We start from the raw sequence: 22,372 nt of genomic DNA on the forward strand, positions 1-22,372 counted from the left end.
AAACTGAAAATCTAATGACTGTTGGATTCCAATTTTTTATTTAGATCGTCTATCTTATATTAAATATTGGCAAAGATCGAAAATTTTCAGAAAACGAAACTATCAAGTTTACAACTCTGTAACTCAGCAACGAAAAACGATATCACAATTCCGTGAATTGAATCTGATAGTACATCTCAAGCGGACAAAATTCATATGTTACACATAAATCTAAAAAAACGCAGTAATATTTAAATACAGCTTTTGCAGAACCTTTGTACACAACGTAACAAATTCACGTAAGATATAATTTGACATAGAGAATTTGTCCGCTTTGAATGATCTAATGGATGCCGTTTACAGAACCGCGATATCTGTTTTTGATACAAAGCTAATAATTTATAAACTTCGTGCGTCTACTTTTTTCAAATTTTCGAATTCTTGAAAATTATTTTCATGAAATTCAGGCCCTAAATCGAAATTCCGCTCTCAATGGTCACTAGAATTTAACTTTCTCTCTCAAATGCAACAAATTGCATTAAAATCGGTCCAGGGGTTATCTCAGAAAAGCGTTGTTGCGTTTTAGATGTATTTGAATAGGACGCGTCGGAGTTGGGCCCGAGCTAAAGCCTCCTCTTAAGCTAAAAGCTTCAGATTAATATTGACACCTGTGGTGCTTCAATGTGTACCAAAAGCACGATACACAAACTTTTTTTTTGTGTGTGTGTGTTCAGTCTTCATGGGGACGTGGCAGAATCCGCAAGAAGAATTTTCAGAATCTCACCGTGTTCACTCGCCAAACAATATGCTCGAGAGTCAGTTGGGCAAAAAGACGCGGAATCAGCATGACAGGACCCACTAGGCCGTTAAATAACAGTCGCAGTACAGAGCGCACATACTCAATACAAGCCGTGACAGGTGGCAAGATAAAATCGAGCTAATTATCATACATCAAACGAAACATTATGATACATTCAAGACATCCTGCAATTCCACTAAAATATGACAGTAAAAATGAAGCTCGCAGGTTTGCATATAATAACTTGATTCGAATGGTACACTCAATCTGATTCTGCGATATATCGGATGTATCACGAAATGCGCTTGAAGTTACTTTTAAAAAATGTAAGATGTTTAAATGATTCCCTCTGGATTGCTTCTACCACAGAGGCATACATGTGAGAAATGACTCGCTGCAGTAATTAGACTAACAATTATGCAAAATTGTCTAATTAACATCTTAACCAAAATAGCCATGCGACTGGTCCCAATGCATGAAAGACTTGAAGCGCGCCATCCGAAAAGCTCACGACTGCTTTCAGGAATGCAAAAACTTGACGCTGTTAATTTTTACAGCGTAATGAATTCCGGTCAATTTCACACAGAAAAGCGAAACTGTCACGTCCTTAGTAGATGTCCATGACTGACGTCACTGCATACACCTCAACGGTGGGCGAACGTGAAGCAAGCGTCCTTAAGACGCGATCTCGCTCGCTTCACGCTTGCCTGATGGTGAGACGCAAACAGTCACACGTCACTCATCGCCATCTACTTAGGGCGTGACAGTTCTGCTTTTCGGATCTTCAGTTTCGCTTTTCTGTGTGAAATTGGCCACATGAAGGCGCACTTCAAGTCTTCCATTAGGACCAGTCGCATGGCTCTTTTTGTTAAAAGTTCATTAGTCCAATTTGCATAATTTGTATAATTACTTGTCTAATTACTACAGCGAGTCATTTTCTCATTTACGCCTCTGTGATAGAAGGGGATCTATTTGAACATAGGGGATGATTTGAACATCTTTCCCGTTTTTTAAGGAATTTCAAGCGCATTTCGTGATACACTCGGTATAGAACAATTGCCTAAAGCACGAAAGATAAAAAGATATCGGCCGTAGTGGCTTTTCATCGCTGACTGCTTTGTTTGCGTATGTGCTCACTGTGACAGGAACGTTGCACGCCAAGCCGTGACGCTTACAATACATTCGCAATAACGGTACAAACTAGACATTGGTGGTTTTATGTGCTGCAACATTAGGACGTTCTAAACACAAGACTGCAATATAATACAAGACTTCATTAGTGGAAAAATACAGTGTTTATACTAAGCAAAACGGATAAATAAGATCAACGTGGATAATATTGAACTCTTCAAGTGCCTTCGTAGTCGTATATACCTAGTGGTTTAGTGTTTCCAATATGCCGAAATTATTTTCTTTTGTACAACAAGGATTTCTCCATTGTTTGTTCTCGTTGGCAGTGCCTCGCGTCAGCTTATTCGCGTTCCCGTGCATTGTGATTCTCTGATGAAACAATTCATGACGGGACAGTGTGTGACCTCACACCCAACATGTCATCCGCGGGCATGGTGCCCAATTTAGCTTCCCAGCTAAACAATCATGACTTAAAATTGAGTTTTCTTGAAGTAAGTTGACAAAATTTGCTATCAGTGCGCCCACGACAAAATCTCCTCTTACGATAGGTCATAATGCAAAACCGCACGTTACAGAACCTTAGATGGTCCAAAATTATTTGTAACCCCTCCCTATATGCACGGTGTCTCTCACAGCACCTGCGTTGCTTTGGGATGTTAAACCCCATGAATCAATTTTCGTCTAGAATTAAAAGCTTTATGACTTGCTAGTAGGGTAGGGCGGACTAAAATTAGTCACGGGGCAAAACGCGCCATTTTCAGTTTGCCACGCAAAATATTCAAGTTGGAAAAGCAGAGTGGTTTCATATTTTGCCGGAGGATTTCACTATAAGATCACCTTCTTTGCACAAGTACCTGTACCTGAAAAGCGTGCACACAGATAGAAGAGGTCTAGAAATTTAGCAACCAAGTATAGGGTAATTGAAAGTGTAAATAGACACCCAGGAGTGGTAAAAAAAAAGTGAGAGAAACAGAGACAGTGAATTGGTTGCAAAGAATGGAAACAATAAAGACCATGGAGATTTACAAGAATGGGAAGAAAGAAATTAGACGAGAAAATGTGTATGATAACATAAAGGGCAGTGCATTGCAATTTGAGGCTCGAGCTGTTTCTCTGAGGACAAAAAAAAAACACATATCGGAGCAAATATTCACAAGATGGGGCATGTGTCTGCTGCAGCAAAAATCTGGAGACCACTGATCCCTTCCTAAACGAATGCGAAGGTATTCACCCAGTGAGACCCATAGGTAACGTACACCTTCCAGAAGTGCTTGGATTTCAAGTGTGCGGAAGCATCAACCGGTCAACAGTCGAGATAAACAGGAAAGCTTTAGGGTATGGGTGGAAAAAAAAAGCAGGGAAGCGATTGATACTACCGAATTCGTTGCAGCCATAGGTAGCGGGTGCAAGGTAGACAGAGAAGTTTTGACGAAGGGAAAAATGATGGAGATTTATACAAAAATGCTAGAAGTAGAACCATGTATATCATACCTGATTAACTCAAGCAGGCTGAAAGGCTACTCAGCTCAGTTGTCTTTTTTTTTCTTTTTTTTTAAGCGTGCACACTGCAGTCTTGGTACTCTGAAGTGGCATCGTAAGTTATCGTTTTATTTTCACACTTTGCTAACTAGGCTTAGGTAAAATATGAGCGCGGTGTGTTTAATTTCAACAAGGACAAAATTATCTGAGTAGAATTTTAAGAGGGGGGCAAAACGCATCAAGAGGTTCCCATAGAGACCTAAAATAATTTTTGTGGAGCTCATTCTAACTTGCCACGCTATAAAGTTACTATCCTCTCGTCTAGGATGGTCCGCACGTACAAGTGGAAGACATCCAGGCCTTCGTTGTTCGAAAATGACACCAAAAAAGCGCTCCAATTCGTTCGAGAGCGGAGCCCCTGCATTCGTGTGGCGTCCAAAGTTTTTGGTATGCCGAGAGGTCCTCTGAGGAGGCGTGCGCGAAGACTATACGAGTGCAGATTCTAAACACTTTATAATAAAACGCTTGGATCTAAACGACGCGTGCTTTCAGGCATACAGGAAAGAGAGCTCGTAGACCACATTTTGAACATGCAGAGGTCCCTTGTTCGGCCTTAAGCACAAGGCAAAGTTGGTTTTGTCAAAGTCAGGCTGATCAGCCCAGAAGCCACCCAGTTCTGCCCTCCCCTCCCCAGCCATTTTTTTCTTTAGGAAAGCAGAAATTGAAGAGAAAGGCTCCAGAAAGCGAAGGGAAAAGCGTACATTCAGTGCCTGAACCCGTACAAAAAAAAAAATTCTACCAGGCACGACACTCGCGCCAATAGATACTGTCGATGATTAGTTTGCAAGAAGTTATGGAGCAAGGCAATACCGAGCTCTGTGTGGATTCAGTGCACCAATCATGTGCAAGAGTTCACGGAGTGTACTACAAGTATTTTGCGTGCAAGTAGGGACCTATGTTATTTTCGCAGAGGCTGTCTTATCTGACTAATTTTGCCCTAGGGGTTGGCATAAAACGAGTCATTTTCGTATTTTTCAAAAGTAAATTTTATTCTATAGTTCTGCTCACTACGATGTCCTGATTTCTTCTGGCTAAAAAGGCAGGGGCTCAAAGAAGGATCTTATTGCCTTTCTTTTACCATTTTCAACAAAAACAAAAGTCAACACCAACTTGATATTTTTGCCAATTTCACGCCTCCCTTACCCTACAATCCCTTGTCGTAAATTTAACCATGAAAGCCACTGCCGCCACTGACTCAAGACGCCATCATGGCACTGTATGCGTGACAAGGAAATGGACGTACCGCTAGGAATAAATAAATAAAAAAAATTAGAACTGACCGCCTCGTCAGGAACCTGCAATTTTAGCAAGGTCATAGTGCCCCACAGTGAACATAGGAATTATGACGGTTGTGCAAACGACGGACATGCAAAGTTACTCAAAAGAAGCGCAGATTTCTCTCCTATATATAGAACAATGATATTGTTGCGTATTCAGGTGCTCGTGTCCGTAGACGCCAACACCACTAAACGTGCGTTTCTTACGAGCCGTTAGCGTGAGACGAGGCAGAAAAACGCCCATTGCTTCGGTCGTTGAATTTTGGTTTAAATGACACTGTTATTACGGCGCGTCTAACTAGCCGTTTCTCGGCGTTACATGCAGTAGGGGTTAGTTCGAGCGCCCGTGTAATGGGCCGAATTTACGTATTGTAAATTTTTATACAATAGCACACTGCTCAACGTGCGGACAACGGGGCATTTCCTTGCAGACACGGTGACTGCGCAGCACACAATAGCTCTTCACGGACTGAACGCGGCCTAAGAGGCACGCCCATAACGTTGGCCTCCCTGTAATTACTAAAGCGTTTTCCTTCGTTTTCCCGCCCCACACAATAACGGCTTTTTTTTTTCAGGAAAATGAATGAATATGCTTGTACTCCAATGTTCTGTACGTGTTCGTGTGCATAATCCCTAAGTCCTTAAATACAGAGAGCTCGTTTAGCTGGCATCGACTTAGGCTCAGGCTGTTCGTACGTATACCGTTGATCTCGCTGTTCATTCATATGCATTATTGTCTACAGCCAATGTTTACGGGCGAGCAGATGATGTGCGGCTGCTCAACATAAAATCCTTACCATAGGCTACGTAGAGGCGAATGTTAACCTTGATTATTCGGTGATGTAAAAAGGTTCACAGCCAATGTTTACGGGCGAGCAGGTTATGTGCGGCTGCTCAATGTAAAATCCTTACCATAGGCTACGTAGAGGCGAATGTTACCCTTAATTATTCGGAGATGTAAAAAAGTTCCAGCCCTGAAGGGAAGTTCTTCGCAACTCGTTCAAGGAGTGGGGTGAGGATGTTTGTTGTCGTGATGCTGGAGATGAGTTCTTTGGCACACAATAATGAAGAAGAGCAAGGAGCACGTACTCAAATGATATTGCGCAACAAAAAACGACACGGACGCAAGAGAAGACGACACACCAAGCGCAAAGTTTCAGCTAAGTTTATTGTACCACTGAATCGATTTTATACATGTGAAGCAGCGTAGACTGCGCATACGCTTACATGAAAATGAACTGCGCATTCATGTAACATAGTTACGAGTCATGTGATGCCGCCTCCAATAAACTTACTTCTTTTTCTGTGAGAGCCAGAAAAGGGAAGCTAATTAGCACACTTATCACCCAATTTCGCGATCATCTGCGCTTCAGATATTTCACGGATAAGCTGCGTGCTACCACGGGAAACAATCGTGCCTTGGCCCTCAAGACGTTTGCATCGCCAAGAAACCACCGGAGCCATTTTTACATTGTTGTGTTCGTGGAGCCGATCATTGAGGCAACGCCCAGTTTGTCCGATATATCGGTTCCCACATGAAAGCGGGAGGTTGTAAACCACCCGGTGGACACACTCGACAAACTTTTTGCGGTGATGCTTTCTGCACCTATCGGAACGGACGGCATTTGGATCCGTCAACCTGCAAAGCTTAATTGCCGAGCTTTCCAACTTCGATGGTTGCGGAGCAAGTTAAACAGCGATTCGGTTCACCGGGCGTGTCGTTTCTTTTTCTTTTTTGTTATTGTTTTTTTTTTTTTTACTGTTCATCCTTGACGAGTGTTGACGTTTCGGCCTTGTTGGCAGGACACACTTAGGATTGTTTGAGCGCGCTGATAGCGGAGAAGAGCAAGTGGACAGACACAAGCGCTGACTTCAACAAAGGTATTATTAGAAACAGGTGCACATATACGCGTGCACATCAGACTCATGCGGAAGCAAAAATGTCATGCGCACCGTCAGCCTAGTGTCGTGTCGAGACGCCGAGACGCAGAGATGAACTCACTAGGCTGATTATTGAAGTAGCAAGAACTTCCAGCTTAATGACCAGTATGCGCCAATCTCTTCACTTGCTTTGTCAAGAAGATAACTATCTCTTTTAAATGCGATACAGTGCGGGCATGGCATCGTTGATTCTACACTAATGTGATGTACGTGTATGTAAATATGTACACCTGTTTTTTTTAATAAAGCATTTATCGAAGTTAGCGCTTGTGTGCATCCACTTGCCTGTCCCCGTTGTTAACGCGCTTAAACAGCCCCAGAGATGTTTCTCCTAGTTCCAATTTGTAGTTGTGAAGGAAGCGTCGAACGGCTATCTTTTCCGTGACACTCCTTACTTTGACCAGCAGATGATGCTCCTCGTTACATTGCTCGGCCTTTAAGACGAAAAGCTATCGTAAAAGAAAATCAAATCAATTATTTACATCTCTCACATGTCATGACCAACAAACTCAAGAAAAGCACTGCTGTGTTTATTCAAAGCTGATCTCCTGGGCAGCTGGCGGTGAATACCGGCGAGTGCTTCGTGGGCGCGCTGCGACCCATTCCCGTTCTTTAAATTTTCATTCATTTCTTTCGCTCTATGCCCGGTAGCCGGTAGCGTCTTTATAACTTGCACTGCCTTTGGTGCACCCTACTGTCGCTCATTGTTTATACTTTGATTTGTTATTTTTACGTACGTGTCATGTGGTGTTACATATTCTTGGCCTGTGCATTCCAATCATCATCATCATCAGCCTATTTTATGTCCACTGCAGGACGAAGGCCTCTTTTTGCGATCTCCTATTACCCCTGTCCTGCGCCAACCTATTCCAACTATGTCTGATAGGTAAGCATCATGCCCGACTTCGTTACCGCATGATAAAGTTACGTATGCTGTGGTTAGATCAATGAGCAAGCTGCACCACTGCAGTGTTGTATACGGACAAAAGCATCAAAATTTCACCCACCTATGCTCACCTCACGTCAAGAGGCGCAGTTTCATTCCTCATCATCAGCCTATTTATGTTGCCCCTCAGCCATATCCATCCTATGTGTGCAAATTTCCTAATCTCACCAGACCAACAATTCAATTGTATTTAACTTTCGACTGCGTTTCCCAACCCTTAGCTCTCGGTGCACGTCAAAGAACCCAAGTTGATAAAATAATCCGATGCTCCCACTATGTCTTCTCTCATAGCCCATGGCTCTGGAACGTCAAAGCCCGTCGTTCAATCAATCAATCCCTCGGCATCAAAAAGGTGATTCCTATAGACCCCCATTATTTGCAATGCGATCTACATGACCAGTGTAACACTATTTCTTTCTCTGATAATAAACAATCTAATCTTATATTCTCAAATCGTGTAATTTCCTTGCACCTGCTCTCTCATCCCAATGCCTTTTTTTTTATCTTTTAAAGGACGTTGCGGCTATCATTTTCATTTTTATCTCTCTTTGGACGACGCTGCTTCGCATGTTTATTTGTTATTTATCCCGTATCGTATCACTCGCTTAATACACTGCTTATATTTTTTTCCATCCCAAGAAAGTAACTTCGAGTCTATGTATTAAGGATCATACACACCCTTGACATGTTCGAGTTCTTGTTTTTTTTTTTCAGAAGATTGAACATGACCTTGTTCCCTTGCATATTAATCCTCAAATTTACCCTTAGAATTTGGCGGTTCAGGTCCTCAAGCATTTCTTGTAAGTCATCTCCAGCGTTTATAAGCTGTACAATGTAATGTGCATGTTGGGGAGACATTTCCCGTTAATCTTTAGGCGTGATGCTCCCCAATGTAGGAGCTTGAATACTCCCTGCAAGCAAGCTGTGAAGATTGAGATCGTGTGTCTTCTGGTCTGACAAACTGCCTAATCAATATTTTTTTCACTTTTCTTTGGAAGAAGTACCGAGGCTCTAAGATTATCTAAAATATTGTAAGATTTTCACGCAACATTCCTCTTCTCGTTGGCTACACAACGTCTTCATAATTTATTCTATCTCTGTTAAATCGAACAAATTTTCGTAACCTGGGAAGATTATATAGAGTGGTCGGTTATATTTTCCAGATTTATCAGTTACGTCATTAATCACATCGATCACAGATGTTCTAGAATATCTGTTTCTAAAGGCTGCCTTGTCTCCTCACTTGTTGAAGTTGGCCTGATTCTGTTGGAAATCACCTTAGTGAATATTCTGCCCAATACTAAAAGCAAGTTAATGAGTCTATAACTATTGCATTTTTAACGCCTCCTTTCTTAAATTATAACATTATGTTGCCATGCTTCCTAATCCCCGGTGCACTTGACGCGCTACGTGTGCGTACAACAGGGCGCAAGCTGTCTGGTAGCACTACTTTGAGTTGGATAATATCTTTGGCAGTTTCACCTGAGCAGCGACGCATTGACATCGATATCAATTTTTGGTGTTGCGCTTCAACTTCTCGGACGGTGTTCTAACAATATACGTGGGTGCGACTAGGCAACGCCTACTGGGCAGAAGGGAGGGTGCCGCGGTAGCTGCCAGGCGTCGCAGCCAGCGACGCTGCAGGCATCGAACTTCGAGGGCGCACGAGATGAGACCGACGAGAAACCGTCGGCATCAGTCAGCGCCGAGTTAAATATTAGATAACGTTGGCTTGACGTTTACTGCTCAGACCAGAACATACACATAGAAGGAAGGAAAGAGAAAAGCAGAAGGCAGGGAGGTTAACCAGAATAACGTCCTGTTGGCTACCCTACACCGTGACAATGGGAAAGGGCAAACAAAATACGACAGGGAGAGAGAGGAGGGAAGAAAAGAAGGGAATTAGCGGGGAGTTCGCTGACGCGTGTGGGCTAATAGTAATTGCACTAATAGTCACAGACGTTCGCACAAGCCCGTCGTCCTCAAGAAGCACAAAAGTGCCTTCACCGCTTTATGGGCCGGCGAAGCTCAGCAGGAATACTAGCGCGATAACAGTGCGCGTGCTCACAACGCTCAAGCCAGCAGAAGCAGGCATGCAGAACGTTTCCATTGCTCCGGAAACAAGGTGATTGAGTGTAGCGTTGACGGTGCGTTCACTTCATTTCGTCTTTTTCGCAGCCTCTGGAGGCTCTCTAATCCTTCGCCCGCCCGACGCGCATTCGCCGTCATCGGGACAGCTCGATAACGACGGTGGCGGCGCCGACGGCGTCAATGCGCCACCAGCGTTCGTTCGGATAATTGCTATCGCAATAAATAAATGGCATGTCAACCGCCTCACGCATAGATGCAGTCGGTGGTGGGGTGTCGATTCATGGCTCTTGTTGCACTTCTCGTAGTCGGTAGGTTAGTGAGTGTAGTCGGCTCTCTGCTCCATAATCTCCGTATTTTTGGTGAGAACAGCCATTGCCAAGGAAGAGGCAGGAATAGAGGAAGGATAGGAAGGTTGACCACCTGCCATTCTCAAACTACGTGGCCCACACGGTGTGTGGCCAAATCTGACTCCGCGCCGTGTGATATGCTCCCTTCATTCTTGTTGCACTATGCACTTCGCACTGACGGGGACAAGAAGAACGCTCACTAGGAACGGAGACACAAACTGACACGAGACTGCGCTTCTTCGTGTCAGCGTTCCTCTTGTCCCCATCAGTGTGTGTAGCACACAGCGCAAGAACAATGAACGTATACCCCAACTAGCTCAATTCATCGCTCTGTTCAATGTGCTCCCTATCGCATCGCAGGCGCTCAAAAGTAATGGGCGGTAGTCAAGAGAGCTCTGCTAGCCATTTTGTACGTGTAGGGGAGGGATATGGACGAAATAGCGCATCAATTAAAATTCTCAGAATTATTTTTTTTTACACACGCCAAGTGGGCCGTGTATACCTTCTACACAGGCTGCATGTTCAACCTTGGTTGTCTTACGTATAACTCTAGCTGTCTGAGCGCATTTGAGGCAATTTTCACGCAAGTGGACTGGGAAGAACGTGCGGTGCCGAAAAGTAGCAATTTTCAACTTATAGTTTACGTCATGTAAATAACTTGAAAAGTAAATAGCTTGAAAAGGTGGATGTTTGTTTTGGTGCCTTTAAAGATTCTGTGGCAGTGTCCTCGCATTGTTCTGTTTTTCACTTGTACCTACTGCACTTATTATTTTTTTAATGCGTAAGCATTTCTATGCCTACCCAACAAGGAAACCCGCCGGTCTGTCTGTCACGTAAGACGAATCGCCATAAATCAACGTATGGCAACAAAATAAATTGGAAAAGCAAAACGTTTGCAGTGGTCAGTTTCGAACCTATGACCCCACGCTCAGAAGGCCAGTCTTTTACCCACGGGTTAACGCTCATTGTGCAGCGAATGTCGCGAAACTCGGAAATGTGCTGAAACACCAAGGCGTGAGAGGAAGTGCTTCAAATACTGTCGCATAGCAGTCACGGGGAACAACACAGCAACAAAACTGTGTACAACTTTTTATTGGGTGAACCTGCGCCCACAAAAGCAAGTTACACTCAAAGCACAACGATAGCGGCGAACATAGTCGGCAATCTTCGGAATCTGATCTGCAGGTCGAGCGCGTCGGCTTTTACACATCACGCATTCGAAGTTTCTAGTGTAATCGATGGTGCCCGCGTGGTTTCCAGAAACTACTACATAATTCGTGTCGCGCATGCAATCTGATTATACAAGGCTTCTTTGTACAACAGATAGATTCAACGATAACATTCGTGCAAGTTCTAAATCATGCAGGTGCGTTTTTCGCTGAGCGAGAAGTCGTTAGCCTCGATAAAAGGATAAATAAGTACACCTGTCAACATATATATATATATATATATATATATATATATATATATATATATATATATATATATATATATATATATATATATATATATATATATATATGCAGGAATTTTCGGCTGGTTGACCAGCCTTCGTCAGGGTCTATCAGCCGAAAACGTCGAGCAAATAAGTCTTCCAAAAGGTTCGTCGTCTCTTTCCTGCATATGTTATTTACGTCGGGTCCTGCGTGATGAACTTTGAAGAAACTAACCATATATACATATATATATATATATAGTCCGTGTTCCGTATCCGCAGTCCGTGTACGCGCACTTCTGTACGGCCCCGTGGATATGGCGACGCGGCAATTCTGCCAAATTGGCGACATCGAGTGTGTGTGTGTGTGTGTGTGTGTGTGTGTGTGTGTGTGTGTGTGTGTGTGTGTGTTGTGTGTGTGTGTGTGTGTGTGTGTGTGTGTGTGTGTGTGTGTGTGTGTGTGTGTGTGTGTGTGTGTGTGTGTGTGTGTGTGTGTGTGTGTGTGTGTGTGTGTGTGTTTGTGTGTGTGTGTGTTTGTGTGTGTGTGTGTGTGTGTGTGTGTGTGTGTGTGTGTGTGTGTGTGTGTGTGTGTGTGTGTGTGTGTGTGTGTGTGTGTGTGTGTGTGTGTGTGTGTGTGTGTGTGTGTGTGTGTGTGTGTGTATGTGTGACTAATTACGTGAGCGCAATCGCTGTCGTTACAGAGCACACTGAGCTATAGCTATCTTCCCTGCACAAGTAAAGCGGTGACCACAACGATGTACGTTCCATGTTTCCTCCACTGCCAGTGGCCCGTGGAGAGCCGTCTAGTAGCGCCTTGCTTTGTTGATAGCGGCGACAAAACGGCCCCCGCTTAGCAATTGACATGAATGCGTGTCGTCGGAATGCATGTTTACCGTCGGAAGCGGAACAACGCAGCGCGTCGGCCCGGCGTTGCATTATTACTTTTTACTCTCTCTCTCTCTTTTCCCCAGTTCTGCGTAAAACAGGTAATGCGCACCTCATCTCCGGCCAGTCTGAGAGGAGGCGCACTCGAGCTGAGGCGAAAAGGAAAAGCCACGTGGGAAAGCGAGGCGCAATGGTGAGAACCGTTTGAAGAAAGAGTTTAATGCGGCGCAACAAAGGCCGGGGGATTACAAGGGGACTCCCTTTTAATAACCTCCGCTAGCCTAGATACTTTCTTTTCTGCGCTGCCGGATTGGCCCGTTGCGCGGAGAAAGTAGGTGGGTGCAGCACCGCCCGGAAATGGCCGTATAAAGCGGCCCGCTGCGGTAGGGTCACTCCCCACCAAGCAGTGTACCGCCGACGCGCGCTCCCTTCGCTCGATCAGTGCGCACCGCCGGAGACGCAACGACGACCACGATGACGCTCGCACCCGTGAGTAGTGAGCGGTGGCGCCTCAAGGGCGCGCGCTGCTGCCGCTTGTTGCTCCACGCTGCGCGGCCAGCAGTCAACCGGTGCCGGGTCGGGCATCGGTTCGCTGTCGCCGCGCAGTCCGTGTTCGCGCACCTCTGAACGGCCCCGTGGATATGGCGACGCGGGAATTCGGCCGAGTTGGCGACACCGCTCTTTTATATCTTTTTTTTTTTTTTCGCTTTCCTCTAGACTGCGTGTATGCTCCGCCTAGTCTTCGACGCCCGCTAAACGGATGCTCTGTGAACCTGGTGAAAAATTATTAGGTTGTTGATCCAAGCAGCCTGATAATTTAACGCTTCGGAAAACTGCCTGCCAATAATTATTTTCCGCTGCTCCTCCCGTCCTGCTAGTGGATGAGCCTGACTTGCCGCGACAGCGCAGCAGCAAAGTCAAGAAAATGTCGTCTGAAATGGAGCTTTGGGCTAACCTTTGTAAGCTTGTTTGAGAAAGCAGCTCTCGAGACGGAACAAAATAGCGAGAATATACATCATAGAAAAGACAGTAATTAAGCCTTGTACGAGCCCAAAGACTTGGAGAATTGCGGTATGAATTAACGAAAATAAAAAGAAGATAGAAAATCTCTATGACATGGCATCCACTGTCACTGCTAGATATATTTGATTGACGAAGGAAAGCTGTCGAGTCTAAATAATTTGTTTTCTGTATTGGTGTATTAGATTTTGCTTTGTGCGTTGCCTTGTAAACCAATACGAACGAAAACAAAACTGAGCTTTTCATAGCAATTTTTTTGTGTATGTCATATGATTTCCTAATTGGCTGGCGTTCGGGCGCCTGATACTCAAGATAACGATAGGCGCGAATAACGACGCTGTCGCCAGGCCCATTGTCAGTCGTGGAAAGCACTTATGAAAGAGAGCCCGCATTCACAAAAACCTTCTACACTAGACTTGTCCGTAAGAGAAAATTCCAGAAAATCCTGATGTTGGACATGCGATTATCGAAGTCGACAGTCAATGGAAAGGAGCACCTACGAACGAGAAGCTTTGTGAATTTGACACCCGATGTTTTTTGTAAATAATGGGTCCAGATTTTTTTGACGTTCGTATTTGTCATGAAATGCAATTGACAAGCGCTTCATGCCGGCTTCTTCCTTCGTGAACTTCCTCCTATTAGCTCGTCCTGATGGAATTGTGAAAACTCGCCTAATATGCGCCCGATATGGGCTATCTCATAAATTCTAACACGCACACATGCGTTGATGCCTTGCAGCTTCGTAATTTTCGGTGCACATGTAATGAATTCAGTTGTTGTGGCGTAAGATCGTTCCAGCAAACCTTAATTAACATTCCTGCTCTTCTCTGCAGGCTGCTGTCTTTTTTGCACTCCTGGCCCTGGCAAATGCTGGTTACCACGGGCATCAAGGAGGTCACAGCAACACGTACAGGAAGCAGAACGTAAGTTTCGTCATTTCTTTGTTGTTGTTGTTGTTTTTTCACACCCAGCGCGTGCAGTGAAAGCCAGGGAGTAGTTGTGGCAGCAGTGGAGAGGGAACTAAGGTGGCCTAAGCTTCTTGCCTTGTGACCGTTACGTAATACGTTTTGTAGCGAATTTCAGATCACAGAATGCATATGTAGTGCGGTATTGAATGCATAGATATGACTCTGACAACTTCCTCTGGTGCTGTTTCCTTTGTTGTTGTTGTTATTATTATTATTATTATTATTATTATTATTATTATTATTATTATTATTATTATTATTATTATTATTATTATTATTATTATTATGAATAAAGGGAAAATCAGACATCCACCCGTTCGTAGCAATTGCTACAAAGGAAACCCATACGGGTTCCTCGAAAGAAAATTATTATTATTCGTTACCTACGGCGTTGGCGTTTCAGGTGGCGGCGGTCACTCCTAGTTGCCTAATAATAGGAAAACCAAAAAATTTCACTAGCAGAACTTCTAACATCCTTTCTATACAAAACTTAATGTAGGGTGTAATTCAGTTCTTATATTGATTTTATTTGATTTTATTTGTATTACGAGAACTAATAGATCAAAATATGTGAGGGAGGAAAGTAAAGTTACACGAACGCTTCACGAACGTTTTGTCATTAATGAATGACAAAAGGTTCATGAAGCCTTCGTGTAACTTTACTTTCCTCACATATTTTGATTCGGCAATCGGAATGCTAGACGAGAGCAGGTTTTCCAAGCTACTTGCTAAGAATACGATAGTACTGACGGCGTGACACTTATTGTGGTCTAAGTTTGCAATGCTATTGATGGCGACGAATCAGAAGGTTACCTGACAGTACCTCAGTATGAGCGCCTTTTTTGATGACAACATGGTTGTCCAGCTCTCATTTGTCGAGTGGCGTGGCGATTACGCACGTTCTACCATAATTAGTGGAGTCATAAGTCATACGGGGCCGGCTTAATGTAACGATTCCTTTCTCTCGATTGTATTCCTCTTATGCCCATCCGCCGTTTACGACCGTCCAATCCCGATGACAATGAAGGTGGAGCGCTGCTAGGACCGCTGACGGAGCGCGGAAATGAATAGCGTTGGAATAAAATCGTTGCATTATCCCTGCACAGATCGCCTTTAAGTAGGGCTGTTTGAACGACTTTGAGCAAGTACCAAGGCAGGGACGCTGTTGCTGGCTTCAAATATGGCGAAAGAAATTGGTGTAGCCAATCGTTTATTCATGTAATTTACGTGGCTCTTTTGTCCCTTGCTAGGACTACGGCGAATACTCGTTCGGTTACGACATTGTGGACGGCTACGGCAGTATCCACGGCCGTCACGAGACCGGCTCCAAGCACGGACCAGTGGTGGGCTCCTACTACCTGGGCAACATCGACGGCCGCCACAGGCACGTGCACTATGTGGCCGACAAGTGGGGCTTCCGTGCCATGGTCAAGACAAACGAGCCCGGCACCAAGACGAGCCTGCCGGCGGCCGCGCCCTACCACTCGGCCAACGGAAAGCACGTGCCCGCGTACGGCATCTCTGGCTACGGCCATGGCGGTTACGGCGGTTACGGCGGATACCACGGCTAGACCACTGATCACCCGGAAGCCACGACGAGTAAGTCATGGCCATTGTGTAGCGCGCGTAACTGAAGTAACAAAGCCCGAGTTCCGCGCTGGCATTCTGCATACAGGTAAAAAAAAAAGGGGGAGATCGATAGTAAGGCATCGCATGACGGCTACTATTACAACTCCCTTCTATTGGTCTTATACCCCGGTTTGATCAATATAACGAACAAATTATGTGCGTGCCATGTCGAAAGCTTGCACGCCACTGGACGCGTGATCAGACCTGTAATTACAGAGCCGTGCGATCGGGGCCTGTGCTCACAAGAAATGTTCTTACGCTAGAACTGTTTGTAAAAGGACGTGCGAGACAATCGTGATGTATGGACATATTATCATCAAAGGCGGCGGACCACTGGCAAAGAGCATTTACGAATAAAAGGCGATGTGTATTCATCCCCAGATTCCTGTGATCGAGTACCAACCGTCTCGGCAATGATAGAGGAGTCTTCTGAGTGTCCCATGCCTTAGAGCGCTGGTATTGCAGTACGAGGCCTTGTAAACTGCCTGTAATCAAGTGCGGCCACACGAGTTACGGCCTCTCTGATTCTGTCGAATTGTGTGCACATTGTAAAAGAAACAACTGGGGTATATGAACCACATAATTTTAGTCGCCTTCGCCTCTTTTCCTTCAAAATACTTAAAACTACTTAGCGAACTTCCACGGACACTTGTTTAGAGGTCCAGAACTTCTATGTGTATCGCGAGCACTCTCGGCTCCCATTTTCTGCATAACGCCGGTTTGTTTCTGCTCACCGAACGCTGTTAGAAGCGGTATAGGGATCAGACCTCCATTCTCTCCGGAAAGAAACACAGCACGAAGATCGTGCAGTTATTGTTGCACGGGTGACTTCTATGCATGTCTTGTAAGTAATCTGTAAGTAAGTAATCTGTAATAATGTAAGTTGTAATCTCGTAAGTGTCCTTAAGTGTACTAATTGCCATTCTAAACGGACATGAAGTCTCCCAGTAGAAAAAGAACAGCTTGTTTTGTTTTCTTTGTTAGGTACTTTCAAAATTTTAGTATAGGGCACTCCACGAAAGGTTGTGCAAGACATACCATAACCAATGTTACGCATAACTGTGTTTTAGATGGTAAGTGCTTGGACCTTCTGAGATTAGTTAACGCTCAAATGCAAGTGACCAAGACCAAGCTCTAGAAATGATAAAGCGCTCTGCAGAAAGGCAAAAGCATCATGCCGCTGCAGTCACTTTATGACAATTATGATGATAACTATCAATTTATTCGTAAATTATTACAAGAAGCTCTAGACCATGGAGCTTTGCAGGCCCAGGAATGAACAATCGGTCGCACAACTGCTGAATGTATGACTGTAATATGTTACATACGTTAAATGATATTATTCAGTGATTGCTCCGGGAACAATACGCAATGTTCATATGGATCGCGGCATTGTAACTGCGCGCTCAAAAATACTGGTCACTGGCTGCTGCCACTGCGCACAAAAATACGGGTAGCTACAACTATGACAGCAACCCGTTCGAGCGGGCACTGTCGCGTTCACTGTAATTTTTACCCGCGTTTTATTTCGGGTGCCGGAATGCAAAAGCGGGTAACCGAAAGAATGCAACGTTTTCAATTGAGTATTGCTTCATGTGATGTTAGCCTTTACGTCACATGACTTCCAAAATGATAATTTCCGCATTATCTGCCGCATTTAAAAAACTGAGCAAATGGCGTCAGCTAACTTATTTGTGATTACTGAATAGATCAATGTTTATTCGCGTATGCGGCTGTTAGTTTCAATGAAACGGCGAGTTATCTAAAGAGCATCACAGTCGCACTAGTAATCGTTGCAGATGATACGTACTTTGAGAGAAGCAGCGCTATGAAATCTGACGCCGTTACTGTTGTCTTACTGTTACTGTTTCAGAAAGCGTTCGCAGTTTCTACAAAAGCCCAAGCGCCTAGAGTGAACAAAATGCAACCTCCAGAGGCAACGCATGCAGGCAAGCAGGGAGAGCGCATGGCGACGACCAACGTGGCCACCCCTCCCCCCCACCCCCCTGGCGAAGCTTCAGTGCTCCTGTCCAACATGTCGGGCGTGTCTGTATTTCTTGCCTCTTTTTTTTTTTTTTTACTTCTTCCTGACTATTTAGGCACTTGCATTCGTTCAATATTGCCAAGAGCCGAAAATGCGCAAGGTCACCTTTTCCTTCCTTTAGCTTTTTTTTTATTTGCATTGATGAGGCTAAAAGAGCAACAATACTCTGGCCCGCCATAGTGTCGTCATTCTCAAAATTAATTGAAATGATTGAAAGGATTGTATGCAATAAAGCAACACTCAGTTAGGTAATAACATCCGGCCCATGGAGATTTAACCGGTCCTAATCGGACGCTCTGGTACGTTGAGAAGCACCTTGATGATTCCTGCCGGCGCAAGCAAGCTTCCACTGAACGGGCTCCGAAACTTCGAATTACTTGCAATATTCACCGTTTGATAAGTATTCTGGAAAAAATATAATGATGCTGGAAAGCTACGGCCATGGGTTCCTACAATTTTATGACCCGGAATGGATCCGTACATAGCCTGCTCGCAAAGAGAGAAAACGCTAGGAAAGGAAAGGCGGGAGGTAAACCAGACGAGCATCTGATTTCCTACGCCATACTGGGGGTAAGGTAAAGGGGGAATAGGAAAATGAAATTCCTGAGAAAAGTTACTTCTTCAAGGCAGCCTCTTTATCTTTTTTTGCAAGATAAAAGCGAACATAACATTACTTCGTGTCTTTGTTTAAATAGTGTGGTGACAGACATGGATGCGATGCATGCCTGTTTAACTTTTCTAATGTTCTATCAACACAATCTTTCTTAAATTTTTAACAAAGTAGCAGTAAAAGAAATGTATTGCAGTGGCAGCCCTTTTCTTTTCGTTTCACTTGATGTAATGTCAGGGATTGGAGCAATCTATGCGACACTACGGCCAATTGTTCACACAGTCGCTTGGCTTTACAGTGAGAGCACAGCGCGGTCCATGAAGAAGAGGCCGTGAGACTTAACTGGTCAATTCAATCGTTAAGCCTCGGCGGTTTGCTTAAAAAGAGAAAACTTTGTTGAGCCGGCAGCGACGTCCCCCTCCTAATGACGAAATCACCGGCTTTGGCAACGTCGACGTTCATTGTGTATAAGTGTACAGACAATGCATTGTGCTGTTCTCTTTGTAAACTTTTCATGTTCATTATGCATAAGTGTACAAACAACTATCCGCGTTGTGTTAACTACTGTTTGTAAACTTCCCTCGTGCAATATAAATAACTGTACAGACAATTCCCTGCTGTTCTCGCTTATATTTGTATGTGTTTTTTTATGCTGTTGCCTGTACGCTGGCTGGAAGTAACCAAACACCTAACTCTTTCCCGCGAAGCATGACGGTTCAGCGCAGCTTTGGTGCCTGTCTTTCTAGATCCGTGCTGCTTCTGATACCGCTGCTCTCGGCTTGCACAGTTCTGACGCGCGTGTTTTCGGCGGACTTAATCCCTTAGCGCGACTAAATTGCTCTTAGTTTGAGCACCATTGGCGAACAACCTACGAATCAATAAGAAAGCATTGCCCTCATTTTAGCCGCACGTGCAACGAGATTATTCTGATTTTGCTTCCAACGACCACTTCCTGCAATTACTCGACCGCACGACGCCTGCTCCGTATAAGTATTGTTCCGCTCTACTAGCTCGTCGCGCCTGCGGCTTGCAGCCTGGAAAACTGACGTTTTCAGTCGCATTAGCCCCCTGGAAATTGAAAATGCACGTTATTTTCGGCTTCAATCTCCCCGAGATTGCAAACACCGTGATATAAAATGTGCATGCCCACGAAATTCGGCATTGCTTCGCTGCGCTTTGAGGTCTCGTTTAAGCGAGTTTTGTGTACATACGCTCATTTGTGACTGGCGCCTTCTATACTTTCCCGCGCTACGTCGATTTGACGCTCCTTCTTGTCTGCAAGTGGTCGTTGCTCGCAGTGCCAACGTGCCGTCGTGTTGCATGCTGAAAGCCATGTTGATTCTATTAAACGGTACGTTGCGGCCGTCCTTGAGCTGTGCGTGCGCCTCTGCGCGTTTTGTGGCAAATGTGTGAGCGCTCAGCCTTGCACTGACCCCGCAGGCACGCGAAAGTTATACAGGTCCCGGAACTCGTGTCCGTCATCGGGTCTGCGATTTGGTATTTAATATTTCCACTACCCTCTGTACAAAGTGTGCGTTTGGTTCAACGAAAATAAAAGAATGCTACTTGTTTGCCTTATGCCTGAAGTCCGCCATGCCTAGACAGTTGTACACCTCTGGCCGGCCAAAGAAGCGTTGCGTGAAATTACGTGCGTTATCTTGGGTAGCGCACAGAAACATAGAGAATGTTCATTAGGCGCTGTCTATGCACTTATTTGCTCCCACCATCAACGCCCCTTCCCTTGATTTTTTTCTTTTTTTGAGCGATCATGATGTCCAAATGCCAACTAGCCCATTTTTACACTTTATGAGTACCATGAGAAGCAGATAAAAAATGCTTCCCCCTCCCCAATAAAGAAACATTGCGTTCATACATTCAGCGCATGCAGTACTGACGGGCAAATCTGAATGCAAAAATATAATATAATATATTAATATAACAACTGAATTACGGCTTACGCGCCGCAGTAATAGTAATTCCGCTAGTAATATGCAGAAGGTGTCCAATATTAACAGCATTATAACAAGGTGAAATAAATAAATGTGAAAAAAGAAACGATAAACAAAACCCACATAAAGGATTTGGCTTGATGTGATGGTTTCAAATAGTCAAGTACAATTTTCCTCGGTAGCTGCGTAACCGTAGACAGGAGGACGTAAGCGCTCTACAAGCAGGTACTACCTTCAACATTTTCAGAGAACGTTATGAACTACTAGAACACCATAGTATGTGCACCACCCAGAGCTTTATTTTAATGAAGACAACAAGTTTGTTGATTATCACATTACCAGTACAAGACATGCGACCAGCGCATAGCAGAACCAATATATACGTACTCCATCATGCTCCTGCATGCTCCTGAATTGCCTATATGCGCATCTATAAAAGAGAATATAGGCAAGAGGAAAACAGTATGTTCACGTATTTCATTGTACTTTCACGAGGGCTGTCCCTTCACAGAAAAAAAATATTTCCTGATTCAGTAAAACCAGAACGAGCTCGATATGGGTCGTGCTATCGGTCTACTGCAGCTACTAAAGCAGAAAGAACACCTTTGCTAGTTGCTCACACACATTCATGCTTGTATTTACACCAGCCATCAGGCAAGCAACACACCGAGCGAAGCTAAAATGGACGATGAAAAAGTGCTCGTGCAAGCTATGCTGCAACTCTAAGCATAATAAGGGGCATCGTACGCCTGAAGCAACTCGTAACTTGTATAGTCACCGCATATACGGCAATATCCACACTGACAGCGCACATGTGTTTTGGTGCTATAGCTTCCCCCCAATGGAGCCTTTAATCGAGAGCTCCAGCATTATCATCACAGTGTAACGCCACTAGGCGCACAGCGGCGTCTGTTAAGTAATAAAAATTTCTATCATGGAGGCAACTCGTCTGTGGCTTTGAGCGCGAGAATACGCCTAACACCGCTGACAAGCCTTATCAGCAGAAAACAGCACTAAACGACAGGATAGAGAGGGACACAGACCGCAGCACTGCAATTTCCTTTCTTCGTCCTGTCGTTTAGCGCTGTTTTCTGCTAGTAATCATGAACCAACCAGCCCAAATGCGTACTGGTCTGAAATCCTTATCAGTTCCTAGGATCTCACTAAGTGCCAATGATGGGATGCTTATCCTTTTTTGGGGGGACGGATTTCTCTATAAAAAAAAAGATCATATTATGGGGTTTTACGTGCACGCCGTAGTGGGGGACTCCGGAACAATTTGGACCACCAGGGGTTCTTTAACGTGCACCTAAATCTGAGTACACGGGTGTTTTCACCTCCATCGAAACGCCGCCGCCGTGGCCGGGATTCAATCCCACGACCTCGTGCTCAGCAACCCAACACCATAGCCACAAAGCAACCACGGCAGGTGATTTAATAATACAGAAGTACAATCTTCACTTTCGCTTTCAATGCTTCTGTTAGTTTTGATATTGGTAAATACAACTTTTCATTCGACAGTGCTAAATGACCGAAAAGGCGCCCGTTCATTTAAAAGAAAAAAATCGTATTTCGAGTTGCTGATGTCCAATATACTCTATAATTACAATTAGAATTGGAGCAGCTTGGCGCCGGGGGGTGGTATTACTACAAGCCACTGTTCGGTCGCGTCAAAAGCGTTGACCACCCACAAACAAGATTGCGAATCCCCTCGTGAATCCCCTCGGCGGATTCACACAATGCATTGAAAGTGCATACACGGAAGACCCGGCAGAGTTGACC

General features: G+C 44.5%; 2 protein-coding genes across 2 annotated transcripts in view; one reads left to right on the forward strand and one right to left on the reverse strand.

The window, feature by feature from the left end:
- Positions 1-12,580: 12,580 nt before the first annotated feature.
- On the forward strand, positions 12,581-20,219 carry LOC126547135 (adult-specific rigid cuticular protein 15.7-like). The gene is made up of 4 exons (XM_050195015.3): positions 12,581-12,859; positions 14,224-14,313; positions 15,609-15,957; positions 17,861-20,219. Exons 1-3 carry the CDS (start codon positions 12,845-12,847, stop codon positions 15,927-15,929), a joined length of 426 nt encoding a protein of 141 aa, XP_050050972.1. The 5' UTR covers positions 12,581-12,844; the 3' UTR covers positions 15,930-15,957; positions 17,861-20,219.
- The window catches only part of LOC126547127 (large neutral amino acids transporter small subunit 2-like), a 118,947-nt gene continuing 115,240 nt past the window's right edge, over positions 18,666-22,372 (reverse strand). The window contains exon 11 of the transcript XR_008608962.2: positions 18,666-21,020. The gene's annotated coding sequence lies outside the window, so the exon portion shown is untranslated. The remainder of the gene's footprint in view (positions 21,021-22,372) is intronic.

Source organism: Dermacentor andersoni, chromosome 1, assembly GCF_023375885.2.
Source record: "Dermacentor andersoni chromosome 1, qqDerAnde1_hic_scaffold, whole genome shotgun sequence".
NCBI lineage: Eukaryota > Metazoa > Arthropoda > Arachnida > Ixodida > Ixodidae > Dermacentor > Dermacentor andersoni.

What these genes read in the sequence shown, in the direction of transcription:
- LOC126547135 (XM_050195015.3), top strand. An exon ending in ACACGTACAGGAAGCAGAAC is followed by an intron (nt 14,314 to 15,608) that starts GTAAGTTTCGTC and finishes GTCCCTTGCTAG; the next exon opens with GACTACGGCGAATACTCGTT.